General features: G+C 46.0%; 1 protein-coding gene across 10 annotated transcripts in view; it reads right to left on the bottom strand.

Moving 5' to 3' along the window:
- The window catches only part of BICRA (BRD4 interacting chromatin remodeling complex associated protein), a 95,345-nt gene that overhangs the window by 23,681 nt on the left and 60,386 nt on the right, over positions 1 to 11,278 (bottom strand). For 7 of the 10 annotated variants that reach the window (XM_060275529.2, XM_088672772.1, XM_060275522.2 and 4 more), the window contains 3 exons: positions 3,039 to 3,084; positions 882 to 924; positions 339 to 404 (listed from right to left, as the gene is read on the bottom strand). In XM_060275529.2, coding sequence (XP_060131512.2) covers positions 339 to 404; positions 882 to 924; positions 3,039 to 3,079 — 150 coding nt within the window. In that variant the 5' untranslated portion in view covers positions 3,080 to 3,084. The remainder of the gene's footprint in view (positions 1 to 338; positions 405 to 881; positions 925 to 3,038; positions 3,085 to 11,278) is intronic. The other 3 variants (XM_060275521.2, XM_060275527.2, XM_060275528.2) reach the window with 1 other exon arrangement.

Here is an 11,278-nt window from a genome sequence, read left to right as displayed (position 1 = left end):
ACTCTGCCTCCTTGTACAAACACCCATATACACTTCTGTTTAACAATAAAGAGAACGCAACCAGGATGTCACATTTATTGCCTTTCTGTGGCATTTTAACAATTTTATCAGGTGTCTAAGACATTAACAGAGCCTGTACGTCTTCCTATGCACCTGTATGTTCAGTTTGCCTTTTTTGCTATTGTGTGTGCTCACCATGGTGGAAATGTAACATTACAACTTGTATAGCTTCATCATGCATTGAGCATTATGAAAATGATAAATGTGTAAAAGAAAGGACATGATGTTTCTAAAAGTGATATAAACTGTGCTGTAAAAATGAGGTGGAAAATACATACCCCAGCACCCTCAAAGAAGGCACTGGCTGCATCTCCTGTGTTGTCCAAGAGATCATCACTGTCAATCTGTAATTTAAAAGATTTAAATTACTGTATGTGAATGTAAATTTAAGCTTGACAGTGTTCAAGGAGTCAGACTGACACGAAATGGAAAAACAAAGGGGCACCACTTCATTCACAGACCAAGGCCCTAGGTAACTTCCTTTCAGTGGCTAGGTTTCTTCCTAGGAACTGTAAACAAGTTCTCAGTTGTGCTGGTGGAATTGTTTTGCTTTGAATTCGAAATTAAGTAAATTGTCATAGGTAACTACTAAGTATTTTTCTAACTTATTCTTCATTCCTCAAAGGTCTCAGAGAAAACTACTGGCAGGACAATGTCCTCTGCATTTCATTTCTAGGACTGGCACCACCTCTGTTCTCTGTGTCACTTCTTTCATTGTAGACATACAAGCCAAAGGTAACTTAAGGAGGCTTTTTGATTTGTTAATTAGTCATGCATCAACATAAGCATTTAAAGAAACATTCAGAAGAGCAAGTCCTCACCTTTTCAGATCCATGTAAAAAATCGTTCAATGCCTGAGGATCACTGGGGGAGAAATGACATAGTAAATTTACTTACAAGTAACCATGTAAAGGACTATGCTGCTATTTATGTACCAAAACAGACAAATGAGCCTACACCTATCCCTATCAATATGTTGGGGGTGGGTGGGTGGGGGATTCCAATGGTTTCTTGGTTTTGGGTTACACTTCTGTCCTCAAACACATTTGTATTATCTTTCTATTCAGGATCTTAATTACCAAGCCATGTCTAAAATTTATTTACATGTTGCTTATAAAACAGAATTTAATGGTTATAATATGTTAGTGCTAAATATTATTGGCACAAGGCTGTCTGAAACTTGCAAGACCCAGTGGAAGGCCCACTGAAATTCTTACTTTTTAAGTCAGGGGTTCCCAACAAAATTTTCTCGAGGACCCCTCATCGAGCTGCTATTGTGACAAGGACCCCCATTAATTCCTAATCCTAAAATTAAAAAGTGGTTTTATTTATTTTTCAGTTGTTTTCCTCTTTTCTTTATCCTTCTGGGGGGGGGCGTTGGTGTGGTGGTGGCAGTGTGATGGCCGTCCGGGGGTCGGGGGGTTTTCCCTCTGGAGGGGGGGGTTTCTACCCTTTCACCTGGGTTGAGGGTGGTGGTGGGGCCCTCTCTTCCCTGTCATCCCCTCTTCTTTTCTCCTCCTCTGGGGGTGGCTGTATTTGCGGCGGTAGCAGCGCCAGCGCCAGCAGGTTCGGTGTGGCCTTTGTTCTTCAGGTCCCCACGAGGCTCCCCGTGTGGCGCGCAGGAGCTGCGGGATCGGGGCCCTTCCCCCTCTTGGGCAGCTAGGGGTGATGGCGACTGCAGTCGCGAGGCAGGCCCCCCAGGATCGTTGCGTGGTGGGAGGTCTCGGGCCACGGAGCTCCGCTCAGCCGTCGGCCGGGCGCCCTCGGCTTCGGCCCAGCGAGCCTGCAGGCGGCCTCAGCGGCTCCTTGCTTGCTCCGCCGGACGTTTCCGACGCCACATAGTCGTCGCGGGGTCCGCGGCCAGGAAGGCAGTTTCGGGCCTCTAGGCCCAGGGGTTCTGCCGAGTCTCCGGCCGGGCGCACTCAGCCTCGGTCCGGTGGGGTCGCCGGGGGGGTCGCCGGGGGGCTCCCCGGTTGATCCACCGGGCTCGCTTGGCGCCCGCGCACCGGCGGCGGCAGTTTCGCCGGTTCCGGCAGGCCAGAGGCTTGGCATCTAATACAGGTAGCATCTTGCGGACCACCAGTTGGGAACCACTGTTTTAAGTAATTATTCTTTTTACGTTACTGAAGTGGTAGCCCTTTTTTCCTGGTCTCAAGCAGATCTTTTTTCCTGGTCTCAAGCAGATCAAGCAGATCTCTTGGCTGCCCCATGAATCTTACTCTTGGCTGCCCCATGAATCTTGGATTTCCTTATTGTGTTATTTATAAACTTACATTGGTCTGTGGCTGTAATAAACCTATCTACTATCCAAAACAGGGGTGAGGAACCAGATCTGATTGGTGGGCAAGATCCAGAAAACTGGCCCACCCTCCATGAACAGGTCAGCCCACCTTCCAATATAACAATAGGTGAGAACTTTAAAGGGGAAAAGGCAGGACCATGCTCAATAATTGTAGTTTAAACCTTTCCTTTCTAGCGTCAGCTTGCATTCAAACCACAGCTACTAAGATTTCTGCCTGCTTTCAGGAGGGAGTGGCTCCCATTCCATAAATTGATGCGGCTGGGGGAAAATGGCCTCATCAGCCTAATTTGGCTCATGGGGTGGAAGCTCCCCATTCGTGGTCTAAAACATCATTTATTTTGTCAATTGTTCTGTAACAGTAACTTTCTCTTTCTGGAGAAGCCTCATGTAGCTCTGACTGTCAGATTTAATGAGAAACCTTCTGGTTCTAGCTGCACATCCTCTATAAAGTTCAAGAACAGGCCAAGCGGCATGTGTTCCACCAAAGATAGGCAGTAACAGTTGTCAAGGCAGCAGTCACATAGAGGGGCTCCAAGATTTTGAACCAAGCGTGGTTGAAAGGTATAGCATTTGCTAAGCTTGAGAACAAAAATATCTGTAATGGAATGTTCCATTTCAGAAACCCTTTTGCCACAAGAGAGAACACACTTTTCAAGGGCAAAGGGAAAATACTTACCAAATTACATCTAGCAAGCACCGGCCATCTTCATCATCCATGTCAACTGAAAGGAAAGGTTAGAGAATGTGTTACAATTATGTAACGACATGTGACATGCTAGTGAAGTGCTCCTTTCAACACCAAGCCCTCAGTTCTGCAACTCTGCAAACATTTCCTTCCCAGTCCATGTAATGCTGGGTCCAAGATTTTGGAAGCGCTTGGGGCACTTGGCCTTAACCTTGAACTGCAAACTGGGAATTTTCTAATCCTGCTTCTGACATTTTTTTTTAGTGTTCTCCGAAAAATAAAAATGGCAGTGTTGCTAGAGTGCTGACCCTTTGGTGATCTTAGCGCCCCGCAAATACCAGAACTCACCACTCTCTGGAGCTGAAACTACATCCAAGCATTAACTGTATCCCCATATTTTGTTAAGTGCATTAGCACCCAACATCTCTATGGAAAGTCTAGTCCCAAGCCTATTGCTGGTCTTCGCTACAGAACCAATGCAATGTGTTTTGGATACCAATGTTAGCATGTTAGGATGTTAGCATACTGTCAGGGGGACTCCCTACAGGGAGCCTCCCCCCACCATCCAGACCAGCACTTCTCCCAGCGACAGCGCTAGCAGCGGGTCAGGGGGAAGCGGAATAGAGGAGGGAAGGCTCAGCGAGGCATCAGAACCCTGGCAACGCTCTGGGGGACAGTGGAGGAAGGGCTCAGTGAGGCATCAGAGCCCCTGCACCACTTTGACCAACAAGTGGAGGAGGGACGGCTCAGGGAGGCATCAGAGCCCAGGCACTGCCCCAGCCAGCAAGGGGAAGAAGGGGCACTGCTCCTTCTGGCACCCGAATTGAGGCGCGCACCCAAGCACAGGGCTAGGGGGCGGCGTTTCAGGGTGCCCATGTTATTATGCTAGCCCCGAAGCAGACGGGTGCCATTGCCGGGTTCTGAGAGTGACTAGGAGGTCATGTTTTCTGCTATCTCTGCACTGTAAATAGTATGCACAATAAAACATTTAAAGACACAACGGACTGGAGCGTCTTTACTCGGGAGCAGCCGCAACAACTCCCTGACACATACCAAGCAAAGAAAACAATCCATCACACTCCATTAACACCCCTGACACATATTAAGAAGTCATAGATATATTCTTTTCTCAATTTACTTGAGTTATAGAATAAAATAGGAAGAATTTATCAGCTAATTCTGCTGGTCAAGCTTTGATCTCCCAGCTGAACTACTCTCAAGGCACTCTTGTTTTAGCACAACTGACAAGCATGGTTTTGAACAGAGCTTTTTTTTTATAAAAAAAAAACCACCCTTGTTTCTCACAATCCTCCTTTGTAAATGTTGACAACAGCAAATATTCTCTAAATGCTCAAATATTTGTGAACAGTGTTTGAAACTCCCATTGTTCTAGGGGCATTTTGCGACAGAGAATTTCATTGGAGCAAGCAGTTTCTGCGCTCTGGGTGCAGTACTGCACCTAAGATTTCAGATTAAAACTGCAGAGTTTTAATCTGCAACTGCCTCCCCACTTTCAGCTAATCTCTGAAGACGAGAATATAAAGAATATTAGGGGGTGAGCAGGGGAAGGACTAGACCATATGAAAAATGAACATAATATTTTAGGTGCAGTTCCTTCATTTTCAGCTTTGGATTCTTGTTATTAAAAAAGCACACCTAGACATTCCGTTGTTGCGCCCATAACCTAGGTTTAAGGTGCCATTTAGCTCCTAGCTTTCATATCTCAGTTCCTAACACTATTTGTGGAGTATTAAAAATGTATATTTTTAATAGTTAAAGCTATGGTTTTCCCAGTAGTGATGTATGGAAGTGAGAGCTGGACCATAAAGAAGTCTGATCGCCGAAGAATTGATGCTTTTGAATTATGGTGCTGGAGGAGACTCTTGAGAGTCCCATGGACTGCAAGAAGATCAAACCTATCCATACTGAAGGAAATCAGCCCTGAGTGCTCACTGGAAGGACAGATCCTGAAGCTTAGGCTCCAATACTTTGGCCACCTCATGAGAAGAGAAGACTTCCTGGAAAAGACCCTGATGTTGGGAAAGATGGAGGGCACAAGGAGAAGGGGACGACAGAGGATGAGATGGTTGGACAGTGTTCTCGAAGCTACCAACATGAGTCTGACCAAACTGCGAGAGGCAGTGAAAGACAGGAGTGCCTGGCGTGCTCCAGTCCACGAGGTCACGAAGAGTCGGACAAGACTAAATAACTAAACAACAACAACAACAACAACAATGTATATATGATGAGGGATAAAATTTAATTTCCATATTTGACAGTGGTTTTCTAGTATTTAGTATCTGGCGACATTTGATAGTTAACTTGCAATGATACTAAGTGCTTAACAGTTAACATTTGGCCACTGAAGATCATTTGTATTTATTTACTAACATAGAGATGCCCAATTTTGCATTAAAATGTGAATTCAACTCTCACACTGAAAATTTGACTAGAAAATTTAGAAATCTGTACAATTTTGAATAACCTGCAGGTTAACAGCTTTGGTTGTCAAGAGGCTTAGGGCTCAAGAGACATTTTGTGCAAAATTCATTTGGATATTTCCTGGATTTGCAGAAGGAAACTGAAGAAGTGCAAATGATTCCTTTTGGTTCTTTCCTGGGGGTGGGGGTATTTCTGCTGCAGGTATCAAGAATATGAGAAGCCTGAATCATTTGCTTTGCCAGCTTTGCCCATCCACGTTAAACAGAACTGGGGACAGGGAAAAAGAAACGCCTTGCATACAGCTCTCTTATTGTAAGCAGAAAGACAACCTCTGCATTTAAAGAGTAAAAGAAGTGTGTGTGTGTGTGTGTGTGTGTGTGAGAGAGAGAGAGAGAGAGAGAGAGAGAGAGAGAGAGAGAAGAGTCACAGATTGATTGAGTGAGTGGGTTTTACTGTTTGGTGAGCATCCTTTCTGTCAATTCCAGAAAGGACCTCCCGGGTTTCCTTGTGAATTCCCAGTCACTCAGAGCTCTGCAGAGAATCAATGCAACTATGCAACAGGCCCATCCAAGTCTGATCACTGGATCCAATATCCTTTTAGCACTGAGTGAGCTGACTAGCAGAGCACAAGAGCGGCAGATATCCAAGCATATAGCATAGCAAACATGCTCTCCAGCATGCATGGTGACCACATGGTAGTTCCCCGATGGAGACGGCTGTAAACACATAACAGCATTACTGGGACGTCTCTGAATTTGAACAACACTGGCTGGATGCAGGCCAGGAAAGCAACAGAAAACAAATCCCTGCGTTTCAGCAGAGCTGAAAGACGGATTTTTCGTTCGGTGAAAGTGCAAGAGGAAAAAAAACCTAGAGCATTCAGTTAAACACACGTCTATTGAATGTGCTTAATTACTCCCCATAAATTACTGTCTGACCATATACATACAGGAAGAACTGCTCAACTCTCTCAGTGATTCTTCAGGTTCTGGGACCTCAGGTTTCCTAGCAGCAAACTGTTGTGAGTGCTACAACATGTTAGCTTGAGCTACTCAAGACTGTACAACCAAAGCCAGGCTTTGCCATATAGGCTGTTTTGCAAGTGACAAACAAAGGCAGGCAGCAGTGGGATGCTCCCATGGAAATGGACCCAAATTCAAAAAGTAAAGCAAATCTCATTCGTGAAGCCTTTCCCACTGCCTGCATATGGACACAGAGATATAAACAGATGACCATCAATGCTATGTGCATGTTCTAAATGAAACATTCACATTTTATTGACAGCTCTGTGCCTTGGAGTGTTTGTTTTAAGTCAAAATCTTACCAGCAGGACCTGTCTGGTAATCTAATCAAGAGTTGGTTCACACTTCATTTGGCAGCGATGTCTACTGGAACACATTTAACAGTGTGAAGGCAAGACATTCTGGGCTTGCAGGACATGTGCCATGGGGCGTCATGGGCAGTTGAGGTTTTCTGGGATGTTGGAGTGAGGTCAGAAATATTTTTCAGCTCAAGGGCCACATTCCCCTCTGGGCAACCTTCTGGGAGCCACATGCCAGTGGTGGGTGTGGCTAGAGGCAAAAGTGGGTGCAGTAATTAGTGTAAATTTTTACCATAGATTAGTTTCTACACACACACCTCTCTATCCAGGAAACCAAAAGTCATTATCAGAGCCTTAAGGACACATTCCAGCCAAGCAAAAACACTGATGAGGGTTTATGGCTGGGGAGGGGTGTGGCCCTTGGGCAGGCTCATGCAGGGAGGGGAGCAGATGGGTACATTTGCTATGGGCCTTGGTGGGTTAAGCTAGCCAAGGGGGCCTGCCTCATAGCATAGATTTTTGCTTTACTTTATAAGCACGCTGTCAGGGGATTGTTGCGGCTACTCTCGAGTAAAGACGCTCCAGTCTGCTCTGTCTTTAAGAGCTTTATTGTTCATACTATTTACAGTGCAGACATCAGAAAACATGACTGCCTAGTCTGATTCAGAACCCGGCAGTGGCGCTTGTCTGCTTTTGCGCCAGCATAAGAGTGTGGGAACCCCAAAATGCTGCCCCCTTGCCCTGCGTCTGGAACTGGGCGCCGGAAGGGGCTGCGTTCCTTCTCCTGTCCCTTGGCTGCAGCGTTGCAGAGGCTCCAACACCATCCTGCGCCGCCCTTCCTCCTCTGGCCAGCTGGGTCGGTGTCGAGGCTCTGATATGTCTGAGAGCCACCTCTCTACTCCGAGAGCCCCCTCTCTACTCCGCTCCATTCCTCATTTCCTCCTCCTGACTCGCTGCTCACGCTGTCACTGGGCGAAGTGCTGGTCAGGATGACTGGGGGAGGGTCCCTGTAGGGAGTCCCCCTGACACACACAAACAGCAAATATGTTCCATACCTGTTATAAAATCATATTTGGGGGGGGGTGTTGCAGGACACCATTACTAATGAACAGAGAGGGGTGACCGAACCTGACAGCTGCAGTTACCCAGAATCCCTCTCAACACCACCTTCTTCGCCTCTGCTCCACTCCAGAGACCTCTGCTCCACTCCAGAGACCCGCACCCCTCCCGCTTGGACTCAACCCTGCCTTAAGGAAGGCTTAAGGATCAGCATATGCACACATTTCCACATGACTAGCAACTTGGGAGCCATAATTCCCTGTCAATGGTATCTCATTCACAATGGAAGACTCCTCTGAACAAAAGACAGTGATCAACTCTTATGAAAATGTTAATTTCTCTTTGTGTTTAGGAATTCACACCTGGGAGGGGTGATAGGAGGACTAGGAGAGGTGTCAAAAGTGCTCAGATTTCTACCTTGAACCCTCCTTTTTTGTGAGGTATTGATTACATAGCTGTGATGTAGGAATGATGTATTGGGGGCGTTTCTTGGTGATGGGGAAACTGATAAAAGTGGAGGTTCTCTTTTGTTCTGGGTTCCTTCCTTGTTCTCCTGCGTGAGGGGAAGGACCCTGTTGCAACAGCAAATAAAGGCTTTGCTTCTCAAACTTCTCTGGTTGGCCTCTGTTATATATTCTCCGACCGATGGAGAACCCAATAAGGCTCTTGTGTACCCCATAAGGGAATAAGAGCAGATTTTGCTTAAAACAGATGGCGACCACGAAGGGACTTTTCGGTTACCCGGATTCTGGGGGCGAGGAGGGAATGATGCTCCAGCGCGCACCAGGCATTTTGCCAGGAGGAGCAGCAGTCCTGCAGCGATCCCAGGGTCTGGAAATAACTGGAGTTCTGGCGGGGCTAACCAGAGGAAGCAAAGTTTTATCAGGCCGGCCTTAAAACAACCAATCAAGAAGGGATCACCAGAAACAGAGCGCGCTGCGAAGTGAGTATAAATAGGGAATAATTGGCTTTTCGGGGTGGGAAACTGTCACAGCAATCAAACTCTTTCCTATTTTCACAACCAGCAAGCCCAATACTTCCTGTAAACTATATACAACCCTTTGTTACAAGGATCCATTTGACAAAGATTTTGAAAATCCCAGGTATTATTATTGAGAAATACGACAGGAAGCTAGCTATACCTTCCCTCCCTGCAATCTCTAGTGAATGTAACATTATCAGAAGGCCACAGGTATTTCATAGTTGGAAGACGGAGAGAAAAATTCTTCTAAATTCTGTAGCTTGGATTTTCAAAGCTTTGCAAGGAGGAATATTAACTTTCTTGTTTCTGAAAAAGACTTATTTGCTATTTATGTATATGTGTGTGTGTGTGTGTGTGAGAGAGAGAGAGAGAGAGAGACAGCTTGATAGGTTGCATTTATTCATGAGCTTTTCAAAAGGCATGGAGAGAGATGCCCACTTAGTAAATCAACTGATCACAGCTCCTTTTCCTTCCCCTGGATGCTGTAGAAAGAAACCTAAAAAAACGGCTTCACTCTGGAGTCCACATATTTGCTTGCCATGGAGAAAGTGTCTCTCCACCCCATGGTGAGCATGAAAAGCCCTGCCCTTCTAAGCTAGGAGTTAGTGAGGAGAGCACAGGATTGTCACTGCAGCATGAGAACCTGTGAAGTGCAGCGTAACAGGGACAAACTCCCACTTTCCCTCTGAGCTCAGAGAGAATCCTTCATGACCTGTGCTGAACTGCAAAGCTCAGTGCAACATCAGAGTAAAGATCCAGTCCCTCCTCAAGCTGGGAGAATGACAGGGTTAGGGTGACAACACTTTCTGGCTGGCTATTAAAGCCCAAATTTGTGGATTCTGTGTTTCACTAACTGGAAGACTGCAAAAAGCTCTTTCAAATCCTAAAGTACTCCAACAGCGCTAGCGTATCACATACACCACACACCTTCTTACAACAGACAAGAACTTTTACAAGCTTTTACCAGTGGTACAAGCTTTTACAAGCTTTTACCTGTGGTAAAATACAGAAGTTGTAAAAATCAGCATAAAAGTGCATCACCAGAGCTGTTTTGCATAAAAATCCATGCAGCAAACAGCCACACTGCATACTGGTCCCCACAATGCACAGGGAAGCTTTCCTGTTATCCTTCCAGGCTGCACCAAACAGATCCACATACTGTCCTCTCTTTACCCCTCTTCTCCAAGTAACATATTGAAATAGCACCTTTGCTCCTGCTGCCACAACTAATTTGCCTCAGGCTTCCTACTACACTGCTAGCCTGTTGAGTTCCATCTCTGTCCTGCATAGCCTTTTGGAAGGTGCTCTCTCACCTCCGAAATGCTGCTGCTTCTGGCCACTACAACCCACAGCAGGCAAGCAGTCAAAATAAAACAAGGTGACTGGTGGAGCTGCTATGTAAAAGGGGGAGAAGAGGAGGAGGAGGAGGAGGAGGAGGAGGAGGAGGAGGAGGAGGAGGAGGAGGAGGAGGAGTAGTTTGGATTTGATATCCTGGTTTATCACTACCCGGAGTCTCAAAGCCGCTAACATTCTCCTTTCCCTTCCTCCCCCACAACAAACATTCTGTGAGGTGAGTGGGGCTCAGAGACTTCAAAGAAATGTGACTAGCCCAAGGTCACCCAGCAGCTGCATGTGGAGGAGCGGAGACTCGAACCTGGTTCACCAGATTACGAGTCTACCGCTCTTAACCACTACGGTACACCACATTAAGAGATATTTTGCTGAGCAATCCATGACCTACAGGGTCTACTGAAGCCAAGCTCCCTTCTCCCATCAAGTGGGGAATCCCACCTAAGCAGAGATTTCATGTTAATGGAGCATTGAAACTAAGTCAGTGCTATTGTTGGCTTGTGCTGCACCATTCTGATAACATAAAAGAATTGCAAGGCCCAAAAGTCATTAATCTAGTATTATCATCTTTCTCTTGTGAAATGTTCTCATAGAACATCATGAACACTTTCCAGGTTAATTGTCAGGCCTCAGCTCAAACTCCCACAAACCACTTTAATAGAAATCTGAACCAAGGAACGAATCGAAAGGTCACATACTGTAATCTGAAAATGACGGTAGCAAACTATATACTGTACATAAAAGAGCAAAAACATTACAGTGGTACCTTGGGTTAGGAAATTAATTCGTTCTGGAGGTCCGTTCTTAACCTGAAACTATTTTTAACCTGAGGTACCACTTTAGCTCATGGGGCCTCACGCTGCCACCGCACAATTTCTGTTCTCATCCTGAAGCAAAGTTCTTAACCCGAGGTACTATTTCTGGGTTAGCAGAGTCTGTAACCTGAAGCGTCTATAACCTGAAGCGTCTGTAACCCGAGGTACCACTGTATGCAAATTGGGGTGGCTAGCTTGTGGTTCCACCAGATATTGTTGGACTCCAACTCCCATCAGCCCAAGCCAGCATGGCCAATAAATC

This window comes from Zootoca vivipara, chromosome 6 (assembly GCF_965207765.1).
Source record: "Zootoca vivipara chromosome 6, rZooViv2.hap1.1, whole genome shotgun sequence".
NCBI classification, from domain to species: domain Eukaryota; kingdom Metazoa; phylum Chordata; class Lepidosauria; order Squamata; family Lacertidae; genus Zootoca; species Zootoca vivipara.
Note: the sequence above shows the minus strand (reverse complement) of the source record. Positions and strands in the feature narration are given on the sequence as shown.